This window comes from Phaseolus vulgaris, chromosome 11 (genome assembly GCF_000499845.2).
Source record: "Phaseolus vulgaris cultivar G19833 chromosome 11, P. vulgaris v2.0, whole genome shotgun sequence".
Taxonomy (NCBI): Eukaryota; Viridiplantae; Streptophyta; class Magnoliopsida; order Fabales; family Fabaceae; genus Phaseolus; species Phaseolus vulgaris.
Window position 1 is genome coordinate 4044621 of NC_023749.2, and position 19843 is coordinate 4064463.

General features: G+C 30.0%; 3 protein-coding genes and 1 non-coding gene across 5 annotated transcripts; 3 read left to right on the top strand and 1 right to left on the bottom strand.

The window, feature by feature from the left end:
* Positions 1 to 2016: 2016 nt before the first annotated feature.
* Positions 2017 to 3602, top strand: LOC137833257 (protein RADIALIS-like 4). Its single transcript, XM_068641618.1, has 2 exons — positions 2017 to 2515; positions 3394 to 3602. The coding sequence occupies exons 1-2, from the start codon at positions 2241 to 2243 to the stop codon at positions 3419 to 3421; spliced, it is 303 nt and encodes a 100-aa protein (XP_068497719.1). The 5' UTR covers positions 2017 to 2240; the 3' UTR covers positions 3422 to 3602.
* A 4526-nt stretch (positions 3603 to 8128) lies between these two features.
* Positions 8129 to 9213, bottom strand: LOC137818403 (glycine-rich RNA-binding protein). The gene is made up of 2 exons (XM_068621856.1): positions 8987 to 9213; positions 8129 to 8717 (listed from the first exon to the last, which is right to left on the bottom strand). The coding sequence occupies exons 1-2, from the start codon at positions 9098 to 9100 to the stop codon at positions 8307 to 8309; spliced, it is 525 nt and encodes a 174-aa protein (XP_068477957.1). The 5' UTR covers positions 9101 to 9213; the 3' UTR covers positions 8129 to 8306.
* Positions 9214 to 15401: 6188 nt separating this feature from the next.
* Positions 15402 to 15473, top strand: TRNAQ-CUG (transfer RNA glutamine (anticodon CUG)). Its single transcript has one exon. It is a non-coding gene; the product is annotated as a tRNA-Gln (tRNA).
* A 36-nt stretch (positions 15474 to 15509) lies between these two features.
* Positions 15510 to 19427, top strand: LOC137832077 (transcription termination factor MTERF2, chloroplastic). Of its 2 annotated transcripts, XM_068640071.1 has the most exons (7): positions 15527 to 16260; positions 16549 to 16957; positions 17180 to 17395; positions 17656 to 17763; positions 18349 to 18459; positions 18537 to 18623; positions 18739 to 19427. In XM_068640071.1, the coding sequence occupies exons 1-6, from the start codon at positions 15635 to 15637 to the stop codon at positions 18612 to 18614; spliced, it is 1548 nt and encodes a 515-aa protein (XP_068496172.1). In that variant the 5' UTR covers positions 15527 to 15634; the 3' UTR covers positions 18615 to 18623; positions 18739 to 19427. The 2 variants fall into 2 exon arrangements, with proteins under 2 accessions (XP_068496164.1, XP_068496172.1); XM_068640063.1 differs by having other exon boundaries at positions 15510 to 16260; positions 18349 to 18623.
* The last annotated feature ends 416 nt before the right edge of the window (positions 19428 to 19843 follow it).

Here is a 19843-nt window from a genome sequence, read left to right on the forward strand (position 1 = left end):
TACTCAATCTTGGATAAATTATAAGAACACTGTGTAGATGAATTTGTGTCCTGAAGCAACCCAGAAAGTTAAACAGGTAGCAGAGACATGCATGAATATAACCTTTCATATTACTACATTGAGTACATGATTAATGTGGAGGTTATGCGTTTTGCAGAATGTGGTTTAGTTTATGAAGAAAAATTGAAGAAAAAGAAAGTGGAAGAGGGTAGAGATAGGTAGGAGCTTATCCTTGTGTATGGAGTGATGAAAACGGTACTTCACTGTTCCACCAATCAGACGAAACACGATCCTTCAAATGCCCAACCAGAGAAAAGATATATGAAAACAGTAGGACCTGTTTGAAATGCTACAAAAACATGCAGAAAAAAACAATGTGGTATGGTGATATCGTCGTACGGGTTCCAGGTAGGCAACTACAACCTTTTGGAATGTTGCTCTGAGCAAAGGTTGGGAAAACCCAACTCTGAATACCTCACAAACTGAATACAATAAAATATTTTTTGGTGAGACACAGAAAATTTAACTCTTTCTCCCTCTTGCCAGATTCTTCTCAGTCTTACAGATTACGTCAGTGATAAGTGATGACCACTACTTTTTTAGATACCTGTGAACACTTATCTCTAACGCCAAAAATTTGAGTCTAACTTGGATGGAATACCAAAAACCCCATCAAGAAAAGAGCCTCATCATCCAATAGACTTTCTTCATGCACACTACTGACATGAATTACCAAGTTCAAATTAAACTATTGCTGCAACCTTGTCTTACTTCATGTCATGCATTTGGGAGGGTGAGCAACTCATAGTTGAGTGTTAAGCTAAGATAAACTATGTCATTTCCAACATTTTAAGGTTGTGTTTGATGTCACTGTGTGTGTGCCTTCAAAACATAAATCACTTCCCCTAAAATCAATTTCACTGATGTTTAGGGTTTAAATTTATGATTGAGATCAAGGTGGTGATTTTGCAAATACCAAAACATTTGTTATTGTTGGTCATCTTCATGTAGACTAAACCCAATAGAAAAGTCAAAATTTTCCATTAAGTTTAACCACCCAACATTTTATGTTTCAAATGTTGTTTTTCTGTCAAGGCAATTATTATATTTTGCAGGATGAACCCCAAAAGAAGTTACTTTTGTAGACCTATTAAAAATACTAAAATTTACTCAATACTTAATAGGGAATATGTTGGTAAACAAAAAAACTAAATTATACATTTTCCTCATACCCATAAATAGTTTCTTTTGATTCAAAAACAATAAATGATTACAAGAATCTTATCAATAATAAACTTCTCAAATTCTACCAAATTTCCAAAATATTCAACCCACTTAACCTAATTTGGGAACTTGGAACTTTTATAAACAGAGTAATGTGTTGTTTTAATTAATTGTCCATCTAATGCACATTAAAGTGAAACTAAGATTAAACTTGACAGTTCAACTAGTAGATTGACCAATTAGAATATACTTTAAACTGAGTTATTTCTTATGCCAAATACTTGCAATACACATACTAATACACTTACACTAATACAATCTGAAAGTCATTGGTGTTATGCTCATTAAAACAGAAAGTGAACTAATCATTTTTGTGAATCTTGATAAATTTTAAAAGAGTTTGCTATTAGCATTTTTCATCATTTATTTAATGTTATGTCATTTATCAATGTCAAGCTTTAAACTTATCAAGATTAGTTGTTACCCATAACTTTAGTCAGTCTTTGTATACCTAACACCTACCTGACTTCAGTCATTTTGATTCTAAGTTCATTAATGGTTGTATACAACATACAAAATACAAAATGCTGATTGAAACTATGTTGAAAAAATTCCTATGCATTAATAAGCTTCACAAAATGATGCTCCTATCAAGCAAATCAATTCTTCTTTTTGGAACCAGATTCTTTTTAAACCGATCCCCTTCACTGAATGTGGGTTATGGCCAATAAAATCTCCTTGTATGCTTCATTTCATGGTTCCAAAGCCAACGAGTCACGAGACCTTCTAACTTTTGCTAATTCAGATTCCCTGATCAGCTATAACCCACTAGCTTGAGCAATATATAAGCATAGCACCAGCTGCATATTCTCACACAAACTTTCCCTTCAACTAAAAAAACTTCTTTGTTCTTTTCTCTTTACCATTAATCTTTCTCTTCCTTTCTAGCTAGCAAAGTAAAACATTACCATCCCTCTTAGGCTCTAGTGAGACAACAACCTAGATTATCATCACTCATGGCCTCAAGCTCTATCAGCAAACAAAAGCCTTCTGACTCCTCTTGGACACCAAAACAGAACAAACTGTTTGAAAAAGCTCTTGCAAAATATGATAAGGATACCCCAGACCGGTGGCAGAATGTGGCCACAGCAGTAGGTGACAAATCTCCAGATGAGGTTAAGAGACACTATGAAATCCTCTTGGAGGACCTCAGACACATAGAGTCTGGCCATGTTCCTCTCCCCAAATACAGGTCCACTGGAAGCAGCACCAATGTTGATGATGAAGAGAGGTAATGCATCTTCCTAACCAAATCTCTCTTTCTTTCCAATTTTTGTAATATACTATATGATATGCATGCCATTAACCAACTACCTTTTCACATTAACCTTCTCAATTTGTAATCTTTCTCATGCATGCATTGTTCCACTGTTTGTCCCTCTTTAATATATGTGATGTGAGACAAAGGGGTTGACTAGAACAACCATCACACACAAATGGTTGCAAAACCATATTTTATAAGGTTAGTATAAAAAGTAGCAGCAGCTGATGACTTCTGCAGCATTGCTCTGCAACTGGGTCACTGTTTAGCAAGAAAAAAAGCACAAATCACAAACTAAAACCATTGACATTTCTTTTCTGTTTTCATAAGCCATTGAATAGAAAAATTACTTGTTATACACCTTAAGTTTCAAAATTCTACACTCAACTATTTAGCCACCTAACTCATGCAATTAGGTGTAGCTGCTTTCACTCACACCATTTTTATGTCAATATATTTTTTAAAACTTGTGGCAGAACCCAGGTAACAAAATTCTTGTGGACCCAATTTACTATGCACAAATTTTAACTGTCAAAATTTAAGTATTTATGAAAAGTTAAAGCTAAAGAGTCCGTAGCAATAATCTTACTTTTCCTTGACTGGACAATATTATGCCACATTGCAATAGTTTCCAAATACTTGAACACTTGAACAGAACAAAAGCAGTGATGAGTCCCACTCACTTGAATAAACAACGTGGTCATTTTGTGACAACAAATTGAGTGTGTAATATCATAAGTTTTCTTGCATTCTGCATTAATTTTTGTCACAATTTTGTTGTTCCTGTCATTTAGATATTTTCTAATCTGCACATGTTTCATTTCATTTGAACTATTTGATTGTTCCAGACTTCTGAAGTATCTTAAGCTGAATTGATGGGAAGAAAAAATGTTTGTGCTATCCTCAGCTATTGGCAGCATTTATGTGGTGTTCCTTGATTCTGCAGAAATATCTTCCTTGCTATCTCTCTCTACCTTGTTTCTCTATGTTCTCTTTCCTACCATTGTAATTTAGATTGTTTCAAATTTTCAATGAATTATCCTGTTGCAGAAAACAATGTCAGATATTCTCCTACACCCTTTAAAAAGATTAAAAAATGTTTTGCTGGATTATAATCACATTGAGATTATATAATTTGTGCATGATCAGAAGAATAAAATAATTAAACAAATTGCTTTAGAGGTTGTACAGTTTATCAGAAAGAAGATAAAAAGAGAAAAGTGAAAAGTAACTTGATTTTGCATCGTAGTACAAAAGTACCAAACTCATTAATATTCCCTCGTATAAATCAAACTGAGTGCAGCTTTACCTCATCCTCATGTGAAACTTTTGGTTGTGTTCAAGATTGTAGAGGACTTTAACATGGATTTGAGCTTTTTCTTCCTGCTTTTCAAATCAATTATTCCAAATTGCACGAGTTAAAATTGCATATTTTAGAAGATGAATAATAATATTTACAAAACAATTTATACACATTAAAATCTTTAATTGTTTATTTAGTTAGTTTAGATTGTTTTAAAATTCAGATTAAACAAAAAAGTAAAGTTCAAATAATATTTTGTCTTCATTTTCACTTATTTCTAATTAATTTTGACTAATTCTTGTTCTTATTGGTGAGATGTTTCAATTGTTTGGAGTTCAAAATATTACCTAATCAATTCTAAAGTGTACAGTCCAATTCAATTTTTAAAACAATACTCAGAACTTGCAAATTTTTTGACAAGATTTCAAATTTTTCTAGAAATTGAAATTTGGGCTTTTGGTAGAAATTTTGCTTTTAGGATTGAAAAAAAAAATAGTATTTATAAATATAGGTAATCCCTTTTTTTCCAAAAAAAAAAATTGCATATCAAACTTTTCAAGACAGGACAAGATTGACTATTCTTTAAAGTTAGTGTCACAGGTTGATTAGACATTTAATACAAATAAAGAGAAACTATTAATTATAATGCGGGTATACTTTTTTCAATTTTAATTAATTTATTTATATTTAATAATATTATTTTAAAAATATCTATAAATAATTTTGATGATATCGATTTAAAATATTTTATTTTTTATTTATAACTACTTAGTTTAGTTATCGAAGTAAAATATGTATTAGTTGATGAATTATATAAAAGTATCTATAATGTTGCACTTAAGCTTTCTCAACAAAAGAAAGTAATGCATTTGATTTAACTATAAACATAAAATATTTAACCAACAAAAATTATGTATTTACTTTCACGGAAGAAAAAGTTGAGTACTGAAAAATTCAATTCAAGTGATAAAAAAATATGGAAAATATATTTTAGACCTAAATGCCACATTTTGATAAATGATTTTGGATGTAGAACAAAACTTTAAACATGATTTAAATGTTGTAAACAAAAATACTTTGTATGAAATTTAAGAGAAAAATCCTATTGGTTTATTTTTAAATTCTTGTAATTTTTTTATGGTTTAATAGTTTACTTTAAAAGTTAATTTTGATACTATTTTAGTATTTTTTAAAATTTCAATTAAAACTTACTATTTTTTAGACGTAATAATCTAATTATTTCTATCAAATTGACCAAATACCTCTTTTAGAACAGGTGAAGATATGAGAAACATGATGTGTTCAAATCTATGCTGATTCCATTGTTTGTTTAAGAATTCTTCAACAGAAAAAAAGCGTGTCCATCATGTTCAACATGTTTCAGCTTGATATACTGTGCCAATATACTGTGACATGCTAAACATACATGGCAATATTCAAGTTCAATCTTCTAGATATGAAAGAACTGTGAAAAGTTTGTCTTGAGTTGTGAAAAGTCTGAGCCATTTTCTGATTTATGTGTGACATGATCAAGTTAGCAAAATTCAGCATCAAGATACATTTAACTTCAACCCTTTTCAGAAAATGCATTTACAAAGTGAAGAAGTTGAAGATACCTTGCCTTTAAAAGCTATGTTGCAGACATCATAATCATAATTCATATACACTGCAATTACTTACACGCAAAACAGTTTCTCTCAAGTGACCAAAACTAAGACTAATATAAACTTCAATTACCTGAAAGTAGCTTATCATTGCTTCAAAAACCTGTTTACATTGTCCTTGATTCCATTCATTCACTACATCATCATGGTTCAAATCCAAGATGAAACAAGAAGACAATGCCTAAGTGTTTGGGTTGTGGGGGTGTTATAGCAATTGACCTTGTAAAGAACTTGTTTCAGCTTCAAGGAACAGTTAAGCAGTAGTGGTCAGCATAGAGATCATCTCTCTGAACTGCTACTTGGTGAACAAGAGGGTCATGCTGATACCAAAATTGCTTGTTAAGGGTTGGTGGGGACAGCAATTCTGCTTTCAAAAGGGTTTTGGAAAGTTTTGAGTGGGTATGAACTTGTTCATCATGTGAGGACTCAATGGTACACATGACAACTCATTGAAAGATTTTCAATAAGTGTAAGATTCAGATGGAAAACTCTGGTGTGTTTGTCAAGGGACCTCATGGCTGTTTTTGGTGAAGTCAACTGCATCACAACTTGGTGAAGCTTCTCTTCCTTTTTAATTTATTGGCCAAGAAGCTATTTGAATTTAAGAACAAAATTTCAAGCATGTATTTTACCATTTCTGCATTCATGTTGGTAGCAAGGCAATGATTGATGAGAATAAGTATAGTTGGCAGCATGTGGAAACCCGAGGGAAGAAATAGAAAAGAAAGTATTTTTTTATCAAATACCAATGAAAGTTCTAACAGAGACTACTGCAAGATCAAACACATTTATAAGTAAGACTTGTATTAACCAAGCATGCTAAACCACTGACAGACTATTCTTGAACTTAAGCATGCAGAGAACCATTTATCCTTAATGTACTAGATGTGTCCAGAACAATATTTTGTGTTCCTTATTAGACCATAATACTCTTCGGCAATAGTTTTGCACAGAAAAACTGTTATGTGACAGATTGGGTTTGGGAGAGGACCTAAAGTGTAACATTAAGGTTTGGGATGTGAAACCCTCACCAAACAATTCAAGATTGCATTGACAACTACCCCACTTGGAAAAATTTTAATGTTTTTGTAATGTTTAATGTGGACTATACATAAATATCATCGATTGTACATTAAAAATCATCTTTAAAATAAGTTTTAATTATTTTAAAATATTATTTAATAATTAAACAGCATATCCAATCATTCTTATCTATGAAACTCAGACACTTCTTTTAAATGATGTATCCATGTCGGATACACGTATCAGTGTCTACGAGACACTTATCGGTAAAGTGTTCAATTCAAAAAATATTTGTGGGTTCTAAACACAATTTTAAAAGATATAAATACAATAATTTTCTAAAAACTCAAATTTATTGTATAAATTTTTATTATGATTATAAAAATAAGGAACAAATTGTTTTAACAGTCATGAAAAATATCTTAAGTCATGAAAAATATCTTAATGCTCTCAAAAGAATCTGGAACATACTTTTACACATAAATATTTATTACACAAATAGACACATTTTTATTAAAAGTTTGTATAAGATTGTAGTCATAAAAGTATTTATATTATACATTAAATTGACACATTTTTATTAAAAGTTTGTATATAAGATTGTAGTCATAAAAATATTTATATGATATCTGTTCCACATTGATCAATATAAGAAAAACAATATTCAGTTTAAAAAAAAAGTTAAATACAAATATCTATAAAAAAGTGTTAAAACATGTTTCTATACTATCATGTTGAAAAAGATATAAATGTAAATCATTGCAAAATATTACAAAAAAAAAATTATAATTTATAAATACGTATTTTAAAAAATAAAACAGAAGGAAACATTACCAAAAACCATAAAAAATATAGAAACAAATAAATACGTGAAGGTAGACAAAATATTTTTAAACTATAGTCAAATGTGTAGAAATAATGGAGAAGTGTTACTCATCCAAAATATAAATGAAAATTAAAGAAAAAAATTAAACTAACAATATAAAAATAAATCAACTCTCTAAAAATCCTATAAGAAAAAACATAAATTTCTATTCTTCCTTACTTCAAAATTTAAAAAAAAATATTTTTTTATAGCTTAGTAAAAGAGAGACTAAATTTTGGATTTTAATTACTCATACCAAATCTACTCACATTATGTTCCAGATCTAATAATCACTTCCAAGTATATTTCTATTCTTCAATTGAATATATAAAAAATAATAGAAAATATATTTCAATTTTGACTTCCACTATCTTGTATTGACTGCGTTACGCTAGTATATAATAAATAAATAAAATAATGATGTAAAGAAAGTGTGATTTGAGTATTGTATTATGATAAATTAATTAAACCTGATTAAATATAATTTGCCACTGTGTTCTTGACATTGCAGACTTAAAAAAGTTGGAAGATCAATGAGAAATTATTTGAATAATTGGTTTTTTTACTAATTAGTTCTGATGTTATGTTATGCATAATTTATGAAAACCGGACAAATATAAAAAATAAAAGTGAGTGTAAAGCTGGCTGTATTTAAAAAAGAACTGATACAGTTAAATCTGGAAGCGCTAACGTTAAGAATATCATAAAACAGTAGAAACACACACGAGTGGTAGAAATCAACACTGTAATTTCATATTATCTTTCATTCAAGAAACTGTAAACAACCGGATATATAGGTCAAAACCACGAACAGCAGGACCACAGAACCACGGACAAACATCACCCAAAATAGAACACCTAATTTTAATCAACTTAATCATAAACCCTATTCTACAACACCAAACCCTAGTTCCAGCTACCATCTCCTCCATCGCCTCCACGAGAGTGGCGGGACCCACCATCACCATAACCACGGTCCCTGCCTCCACCGTAACCACCACCACCACCACCATAACCACCACTGCGGTTATACCCTCCTCCTCCTCCTCCCTCACGACGACCACCGTAGCCGCCTCCACCACCACCACCGTAGCCGCCGCCGCCACGGCTGTATCCACCACCACCTCCATAACCGCCTCCTCCACGGCCACCGCCGCCTCCGCCTCCTCCGCGAGACTGAGCTTCGTTCACAGTGATGTTACGACCGTCAAGGTTCTGACCGTTCATTCCTTCGATCGCTTCTCTCATGGCCTGCTCTGAGGAAAAGGTCACGAATCCGAAACCCCTGGATCTTCCAGTCTCACGATCATTGATAATCTACAAATTAAAATACCATTGATACATCAGATCTAAGACGAAACGCAATAAAACATAACCGAATAGAACCCGATCGATCTTCGCCTTTGAACAAAGGATGAAGATGAACGTACCTATTGGCGTGAGTAAAAAAAGAATCATATAGTAACAAGTAGAAGTATCATAGATCTAGTAACGCAAAAAAATCAGAGATCACAGATCAGAATGGGAGCGAGAAATTCCGAATCCGAATCGTGTCAGATCAGATGCGGTCACTGCAACAAACAGACCTTGGATTCAAGGACTGGCCCGTATTTAGAGAAAGCCTTCTCCAGAGCTTCGCCGTCGGTGGCCCATGCGAGCCCACCGACGAAGCATCGAAACTCAACATCAGCTGCAGCCATTGAAAATAGTACGAACCCTAGAAATTTGGGATTGCTGTGAAAGAGATAAGATTTGCACGATGAAAGGGTGAACTCCAAGGGATTATTTTATAGCAGCTGGACTGTTAACCAGGGTTACAGTTTATGTGTTGCGCCTATACCAGGGTTAAAGCTAAATCAATCATGGTTCAAATTAGGTCATCACAAATTTTGGGCCCAACCTTTTATTCATTTCTTTAATGGGCATTGCTAGTCCAACCCCACCCTTTCCCATTCCCCTAGATTTTTTCGTACACCCAACTTTAAAATAAATAAATAATTTTTTGACTAAAATGGTGCTTCGAATGAGCCATTTCTTATTTATTTTAGCCAAAATCATGCTTCTTATATTCTTTTGAGAAAAACGGGGTTGAAATAAATGCATTGAAATCGCCAACCCAAAGACAAAATTATTTTATTCAAAATAATTACAAAAATTTAATAATATTTTATTTAATTTTTTTTAATTACAAGTGTGAAATAACTATAGTATTTTTAAAATAAAACAAACTTAAGTGTGAATATAAAATACAAGACTCTAAGTCATATAATTTAAAGTAACTTTTATTATTAAAACTAAGTGTAAATATAAATATTAATTTAAAAAATACCTGTAATCTGAAATTATACATATAGAGAGAGAGAAACTAATCTTAATTTCCTAAACTTTATTTAACAGTTATTTCTCAAAAGATATTTTAATCTTTAAGATTATTGCCTATAAAGATAATTTTTTAAAATATCTTAAGTAATTAATTTTTATTATTTGCCGGCCACAAATAGGTCCACCGATTACGGATTAATTAAAATATTACGAGAATAAATGGCTAAGTTGGTTCCAAATATGTAGTCTGTGCAACTAAATAAGAAACTGTAAAATGGAGTTTTTTCCATATCGATGTAATTTTGTTTGAAATTTGCTAATATGGGGGAATTTTCAAAAAACTGTTAGAAATGAATTTTTTGGTTTTTTGAAGTTATGTAAAAATGTGTTTTTTTTTTTCATAATATGTAATCAATATTTTTACTCTCATGATCAAACCTGTGTGAATATCCAAGCACAAAGTTAACTTCAAAAGATAAAAAATCAAAATTATTTGGTTTTTGTCATTTTTTTTACAAGTCAAACGAATTTTCAGTAAAAAAGGATATTATATTAATTAATGATTAATATAGATATTATAATATTATAATACAATTTTGTTTCATAATATATTATAGACAAAAAATATATTTAATCTCATTTAAAATAATTAGTAATTAAAAACTTAATAATTAATATTAAATATTAGTTTAATATTATTAATAATCTTTTAAGTTATAAAATAGTATTCTTTTAAAGTTATAAAATAGTATTTGATTTAATTAATATAGTAATTAATTATTTTTTTCCTATAATTAATTGTTTTTAATGATTATTTTGTAGATGTTATTTGTTTGATTTGTTATTCAATGTTAACTATTCATAAATTGTTTGGTTTAGTATATAAACGTACTGGAGTATTTAAATTAATGTTAAGATTTGATTAAAAAAAAGTTCTAACTTATCTTTAAGATGATATGTTCTTTCACTAATTATGTTAAATATCTTTGACTCAATAAACTTCAACCAAATAATTAAGAAATTATTTCATACATTTTTGTTTAACACGTTATATTTTGTTCACCAAATTGTCTGAATTTGCTAGACAAATAAGATTTCGTCAAACTAATCTAAAACTCAGAATAACTGGAAATTTAATATTTAATAAGTTGTAGTATTTATTAATTGGTGTTTGTATTGATGTTTTGTAGGTGTAATTGATGCTTATATTATGTTTTGTATGGGTATTTGTTTAGTTATTTTTAAAAAATTAGAGTAAATAAAAAGACATGGAAGTGTAATATTAATTGAAGTAAATTAATATGAAAATTTAATTTCATTCACATAATTATTTGAATATAATAACGAACAAATTATCTATGACATAATGTGTTACTTGGTGATCTTCTTTGTTGTCTCGATGGTTGTATTTGTAAAGGAGGTGAGTTATTGTTGTTATTGTCTTCCCTTTGTTTGTTTTCAAGTGGAATATCATATTCTTTTGAAGGAATTGTTGGGCGATAGCAATACATGAAATGAACTTTACGAAATATGAATGATGATGTCATTGTTGAAGTATAAAACTAATGTGATGGATCCGAAGAAAAAAATATTTCCTTGTGATGGGAACTTGTTGTAAGTCGATGACACTTGTTTGTAGGAAGATTGGACAAACATATTTTGTTGGTACTTAATAAGTGTTAGACAATCTAAATCCTTATATTTAACTAGAGTTGTAAATTTCTAACAAAAAACGATAATGCTTAACATATTTTAACATTGTGAATAAATTTGACATGTTAATTGTTATCACTGTGATAATGATTTTTTTTTATAAAAATATGAAGGATCCATATTTATGAGGTATTTTTAATAATTTTATATGCGAGAGATTGATATAATTGACTTTTATACCGGATATCAAGATCAATCAAAATATATAATAGTATCATATTAATCAAAATACAAAAAAGAAATAATGATGAACCTAATTCATACTTTCCCAATTGAATCAACAAACTCTTTGACTTTTTTTTAATAATTACAATCAATGACACTTCCAACAAACTTTATTTTATTTTCTATGTAATAGATTTTTTTTATTTGATTATTCAACTGTGAATTCGATATCCGTCATAAAAATTATTACTTTTAGACAATATGTGCATTTCCGTAAGTCACTCATTATAGAAATAATTTGTTTTCACCCATTTGAAAAAAATCCCCTTATTATTACACTAATTTAGAAAAGAAAAAGACATGTATGTGTGGTATGATAATTATTAAAGATATTAGTTATGTGTGATATAGATAATTATTAAAGATATTAGTCTATGGATAATGTTTGATTGGAATTAAGTTAAGAAATTCAATAAAATTTCAAACTCTAATATCAAATATGTATAATGACATAACTAAAATTGTTAACGTATAATTATAATCACATATTTATTTTCTTTTATTGAATTAATTTGAGTAGTTACCGCAATTTTTAATTTGTGGAAATAATAATTTTTTTTACATTATACTACAACAAAATTATTAAATAGAAAATATTTAACAAAAATCAAAAGAATCAATTTTTTTATCATTAATTAATTAGATACAATTTAGAAACTATTTAACAATAATATAAACTATTTTATAAATATTTTTTTTTATTTATAAAATATTTTTTAATTTAGTTAATATAACAATTAATTATTATTTTTTATAAAATTAGTTTTTATTTAATGATTTTCTTATAGTGATGTACCTATTATTTACTATTTATCGAAATAAAATGATATTAAATATAATATGTACACTACTAAAATATACTAATATAACATAAAATTTATGCCCGTAAATTATAAGAATAAAAAACATATTTTAATGTTTTAAAATAATGTATCTCTCTCAACAATAAAATAAAACATCAATTGAGATTAGAGTATAACATTGTTGTATTCAAGTAAAAAATTTAAAATTTATCGAAAAGACGTTACACAATAAAACTTATAAAAATGAATTAAAACGTCATAAAAGTAAATTAAAATGTCATAATAATGAAAATTACAAACTTGTAATATAATTTGTTTATATATGATTAGTTAATTTAAGTATTAGTTTTATTCCGGTTGAAGATCATGTCACATCCAATATTCTTCTAATAATTCAAAAAGTTTTGTTTCTATGTAAGTATCAGTTTCAATCAAAATAATATTAATTGTTAATTTATTATCATGAAAACAATATCAATTATTATTCTGTCTATTATCAGATTTTATTTATTATTTATGCATAAAGTTAAAAACAAATTCAACGAATCAATAAATTATTGAAAGAATATATATTTTTTAAATTCTGGAGTGTCATTGTAGGACCATCATCACATGATAATGATGCTGTTGCTGAGATAAATCAAAATATCATTCGTCCCTATCACAAAATATCTCGTGTTTGAAAAATTACTTTTTTATCCCTCTAATTCCTTTATGTCCTTTTTTATTTTATTTTAAAAAGGTAACTTTTATAAAATATTTATGAAATAAATCAATTATAGAATAAGGAAAACATAACTAAATCCAACTTTGAAATAAATGTAATTTCCAAAGCCAAATCAATTCAATTATATCATCAATTCATTTATGGAATGTGCTATTTGTGGTGATAAAGCCTATATTTTATTTTTTATTACTTTAAAACAAAGTTTTCTTAATTTAATTTAATTGTGTTCGACAAAATAATATCAATTTACATAAGTAATATAAATTTCCGAAAAACAATATTTTACTTTAGATATTCGTCCTTTTATATTTGAATTTTAGATGTAGTTCAATTTTGTTACGTTTGATTTTGTATTATTTTTTTAAGTGAGATTCACCTTAATAAATTTGTTATTATGCTTCGTTTTTTCAGAAGGAAAAACTGTATTATTAGTATACTTGTTGTTAGCCCTGGACTTAATTATAGGCCCATTTAAAAATAATACGAATCAAATGTTTTTTTTATAAATAAAGTGAAGTTATTGTTTTTTTAGATTAAAAGGCTACTTGTGGTTAAAATATATTACGGTTTTGGTTGATTTTCATTAATGGGTTACATATATTATTTTATATAGAATAAAATGTCTATTCAGTGTAACACTTTTGATAAAATATTTTTTGAGGGAACAAAAAATATAAATAGAAACTTTAATTATATATAATTAAACTCAAAATTAGTATATTAATATAGAACATATATATATATATAAACTTTAAGATGAAATCATATTTATTAAAGATAAATAAATATTGACAATAAATAAGAACATTCCTATATATTTTTTTTTTTAATTTTAGTTTCCTCATCTTCTCTACCGGAGATAGGAAACTTTCTTTCGATATGAAAGTTAAATAATAAATGATGATAAAAAACAATCCAATAAAAAGTATAGTCTGTTTTTTTAGATTTATCAAAACTATATTATTAATTTAGCGTGATAAAATATAACATTTTGAATGAAATTATTTATCTATTTTTAGATAATGTGCATTCAAATATTTACTTGTTGATTATTTTGTTCCACACATATAATATAATATATATGTATGAAGATTTATTAAACTTGTAACTCACAAAGAGATATAGGGTTTGTATCACATAGTAAAGGAGGTTGGTTATGCTCTAAAATGTGGTGTGTTTGGTCTCCTTATTAGTGATAAGATTTATCATCTATTTGGTTTAAGTTAGGAGTGAAAAAATGATTCCACTCGACGTGTTTCAATCTGATTCATTGTTGACACGTTAAAGTTTTACGGACTGAAAATAGTAACGCGCCTTGTTACATGACGGGTTGATGGATTGACTCGCAAATTTTTATTTTTTTATGTATATATTTTTTAGATTTATTTAATTGGTTATAATAATGAATATCACTTTCTGAACAATAAAAATATGATAAAGAACAATAAAATTAAATCAAATTTCAATATTATAATGAAATAAATTTTAATACCTAACAAAAACAAAGTAAATATCAACAACACTTTAATGAATCAAATGATGTATAAAGAAATTAATGTAAATGAAATTTTATATAACGCCATTACCAAATATTTATTCTAAAAGAATGAGTTACCTCTTTAAAAATTAAAAAAAAAACGTTGGATTGACGAGTTAGACATGTTAATACAAATTGATAGGTTAAAAAAAAAAAAAACTCACTCCAATTAAATAATGACAAGTTGACAAGCCAATTTGCCGACCGCATCCATACTTCAAATAACAACTAGCTCATTCAACCAATGGTTAAGTATATATATTAATTTAACAATATTATTTTATATTTTAAGATTTAAAATGATAGTTAAAAGGTATATAAATATATATTTTTATATCACATATAATATAAATCTCAATAACACTTTTTTTTTAAAGGATCAACAGTTTGATGTCTATTTTTGTTATTAAAAAACATTTTCCTATTTCCTATGAAAAAAAGAGACTATTCATGCTTCATCTCATGGATGGCTATTATTTCATAATTTTAGTCAAATTTTATTTGCAGTACTCTATGTTAAAGGAATAGTTATTTGTAAAAATATATAATTGGTGTTTAGAAAGTAAATTAATAAAAAAAAAGTGTAAAAAAGTTAATATTAGTATTAGTATTTGGTATAGAAATGTAGTGGATAAGACCTTATATTAATTTAGGATTGATGTACTTATCAATAAGGTCCTATGGTCTAGTGGTTAGGACATTGGACTCTGAATCCAGTAACCCGAGTTCAAATCTCGGTAGGACCTTTTCAATTTTTTTTAAAAGTTTTTGTTACATATTATTTGTCTACCCCAAAAGCAATACCTCTTTGTATATCCAGAGAAAAGCTCAGTGCCTGTTCTTCTAACAGTGACAACTGTTAACTCTTATCCTTTGTGGATTGCAATTCCATCTTCACATTGAATAGATGTTTAGTTCCTCTGTTCCACTGCACAAACCAATAACAACATGCACCATTTTCAATTGCCAAAACCCAAACCAGCATCACTCCATTCTCCGCAAGCACAATTCCAAATCCACCGCGTATCTCCTTCAGCATCTCGCCCTCAAGGATGGAGTACCCGTTCCCACTTCCATTCCCAAACCCAGCGAGCTTCTAGACCCAATGCCCCACGATGAGAAAGTGAAGGTTTTGGAGCTTTCCCTCGTCAGGAAAAGGACCCCTCAGTTTCCGGGTTCCATCTACGCTCAGTCTCCCAGCGACTCCGATGTGGGTTCTTCTCTGCCCCCTATCCGTACCCTCTTCCAATCAGGTACTAACCCTGATGAGAAGGAAGAGGAGGAGAAGGAGATGATAATGCGCGCTCTCGAGATTCGCAGAAAGGTCACTGAAGAGGTTTTCAAAGAAGCCATGCGAAAGGGAAAGTTTGGAATTACCTACTCTACCAATTTGATTGGCAGGTTATCCGGCTTTCTGGATCACATCATGATTGAAGCTGCTAACTTGAAAAGATTGCCCGAATTTTCAAACTCCACCTTCAATTTACGCGCCAAAACTGTCATTGATGACTCTAAAGTTGTGCCACTTATTAGGTAAGAACTGAGGTTGACAAGTTGTTGGTAAGCTGTTTGTTCTGTTGTCTGAGTGAAACTGAATGGGGTGATGAAGGTTCTAAAGCGGTTTGCTGATAAATGCGGCCAATGTGGCTGCAGTAACAGTGGTGATATGATTGTAGTTACTCCAAAAAATCTTGATGCTAGATTGCTGACTAGGAATTTTTTTTTTTTAAAACCTTGGGGATGATCATCCTTATTAGTTATTTCTAAGAAGTGTTTTCAGTGTGAAATTTCAATTTCAAATGCTTGTGTTTGATTGTCCAGATGGTTGAAGCATAATGCACTGTCGTATCCTCGGATAGCGAAGATCATTTTGATGTCAAGAGGAAAACCTGAGGCCATAAGAAGTTTTGTCATGTGGTTGAAATCGGTACGTGTGAAAGGTGAGTTTCTCGGTGTTGTAATGTTGAAGGCTGGAGAGAATATTTTGCAGCGCAGACATGAGGAGCTGGATGAGATTGTTCAGTATTTGGAGGCAAATGGAGTAAGGAGGGATTGGATGGGTTATGTCATTAGTCGTTGTCCTCAGTTATTGTCTTACAGCTTAGAAGAAGTGAAGACTCGTGCACATTTCTTCATAGATATGGGTTTAAATGAGAAAGATTTTGGTACAATGGTTTTCGATTTTCCTAGAGTTCTTGGTTACTATTCTCTGGAAGAAATGAATGAAAAGGTACATTATATTTTGACACACTGTAAAGTAAGAAAGCTGTCTTGCAGTATATCCTTACTGTCTTCTCTAATGCTTTGTTAGTTTATTTGGTTTTAGTATTATCCAAATCAAACACAAAGGAAGTTCAAAGGCTTAAGTATAAAGTTTACTTTGATGTGAAAGTTGATGATTGTTTGATATATAGATATACATGTAGTGAGAAGCTGCAAATGTAATTTTCAGGTTAATTACTTAAAAGAATTTGGGCTTCAAATTGAGGATGTTGGCAAATTGCTTGCATTTAGGCCACAATTGATGGCGTGCAGCATTGAAGAACACTGGAAGCCTCTTGTAAAGTATCTGTATTATTATGGGATCACTCGAAATGGCATGAAGAGAATGCTTGTCATTAAACCAATGGTCTTTTGTGCTGACTTGGAGAAGACTATTGTGCCAAAGGTATACAAACACTTTTTTATTTGTTTATGTTATCAGTTGAGTGATGTTTGAGATTAAGGTGGCAGGTGGTACAATTCAGTAGTGGTACTTTGTACAGAGAATCTGTTTTATTATCATTATTTTCACTCCTTCAGCTTATGAGGTCTTGATGTTATCGTATTCTTACACACTAGAAGTGCAGTAGATTCAGAAATAAAGTTTCCAATGACTTTTATATTTGTACTTGAGAATAATGAGATAATTGTTATTTTATTGTGAAGGTACAATTTTTTGAAGATATAGGGGTTCGCAAGGATGGGATTGGCAGCATGCTTGTGAAGTTTCCACCTCTACTCACTTACAGCCTGGAGAAGAAAATTAAACCAGTGGTTTGTTCTTTTCTTCTACAGCTATGGTAGTTCCACCTTAAAGTAATTTTTTCAATGCCTTGCTACTGCCCTGATGATTTTTTTGTTAAGAACGGAAAAAGAAAAGAGTCTTCATACTATGTTCAGGAACACCTGATAAAATGGGTGGACCATTGACCAAATTGAATAATATCGTGCAGTGACGAAGTTGTATGGAAAATGCTAGTAACACAATCTGACACTCTTTGAATACACCTTCTATCATTGGTTGAAATAGAAAAAATGTGAATCTCAAGTCTTCATGATTTTGTTGTAGTTTCTAATAAATTTCAACTTGTAAGAGTGCGTATTAGAGAGTGTGTTGTGTAGCTAACATTCCTCAAATTATATTTATTTATTTGTAACCAAACTCCACCTACATAGATTTCAAACCACATCCAGAAAGGATGACCTATGAACGGAAATCTATGCATGAAGTGCTAAAAAGATTCCCTTCATGTAAAAGAAATTGCTGCATGGACATAATAAGTTAATCACAATAATTAATTGTCTGGCTCATCTAGAAGCATCAATTGAATCTGTTGCTGAAATTTGAACATTGTATAGGTCATATTCTTGATGACCAAAGCTGGAGTCACTGAGAAAGATATTGGCAAGGTTGTGGCTCTTGGACCTGAGCTCTTGGGATGCAATATAGTACATAAGCTTTATGTAAATGTAAAATATTTTTTATCTCTTGGCATACGTCTTCGGCAATTGGGTGAGATGATTACTGATTTCCCATTGCTGCTCAGATACAATCCAGATGTCCTTCGTCCAAAGTATATTTATTTGCGAAAGTCCATGGTCCGGCCTTTGAAAGATGTCATTGAGTTTCCAAGGTATCGCATAATTATATTTAACCTCAAGTAGATTATGTGAAAATATTCTGTTTGATTCTTGTTTTTACCCATTGGTTGCTTGTCATCAATTATCTATGCCCCTCGCCATTGTCAGGTTTTTCAGCTATTCTCTTGAGGGTCGAATTATCCCAAGGCACAAGGTTCTAGTGGAGAACCATATTAATATTAAGCTGAGATACATGTTGGCTAACAGTGACGAAGAATTCCACAAAATGGTCAAGGATTTAATTGGAAAGCGCAAAAGATTTGAATCTGCTGTCACAAATGAGGGCACTACCCATCTCCAATCTGTTGTTACTGAAGATATTTCAACACCCCTAGCATAAATTTTTTTGATGGCTCTACAGAAAGAAGAACGGTGGTTGAATGTTAGAAATTAAAGCTGTATAGTAGCTTTGGTCTCGTAACGTCAATGGTCAGAGAAGTGATTGTCATATAATAACGGTTGGTTTAGAGTGAGTGAGAAGGAGCTCCTACGTCTTAAACAAAAAGAAGCCTGCAACTTGGCAAGCGCTGTCTCGCATGTAAATATAGAATTTCTGCAGAGTGAGGCAATGACATTACCTCTGTGGAGTCCGTAACTGAGAAGATCTAACATGTGTACTCTTCGCAATTATTCTTTAGGATGGTCTTTTATGCTCACTGTAAATTTACATCTTCCACTTATCATGACCATTTTTGTTACATGTCTGCTTTGTTCTTCAATGGATCTTACTTTCGCCTGTGTTTTCACCTTAATCTGAAGGTCAACACTCTTTGATATATGAAATCCATTTAAAATTACTTCAGCCTATCTTTCCAGCAATTTGTAGCATGGCCTTCAAAGACAGAATTGTCATCACGGGTTTCATATGAAAAACCTATATCCGTAGTATTAAATTATTTGAAAATGATCAAGGTCCAAAAGCCGCATAAAATTTCATTGACCACATCAGATATATATGCTAACCTTGAGATAGCTTTATGCTATAATTCTTCTCTGAATTTACATTATTTTTAAGAATAATAAAAGTTATCTGCAAAAGATAACTAAAAAAATATTACATTATTTGAGGTTCTTACTTTTTTATAACGAGTTCAAAAGAAACTAAATATATTTATTAAAAATTTACCCGTAAAAAAGATTGAAAATCTAAAACCAGAGATGATTTATTTACTATTTTTCCTTAATATCATTTTTTTTTGGAACGATGTGTTCA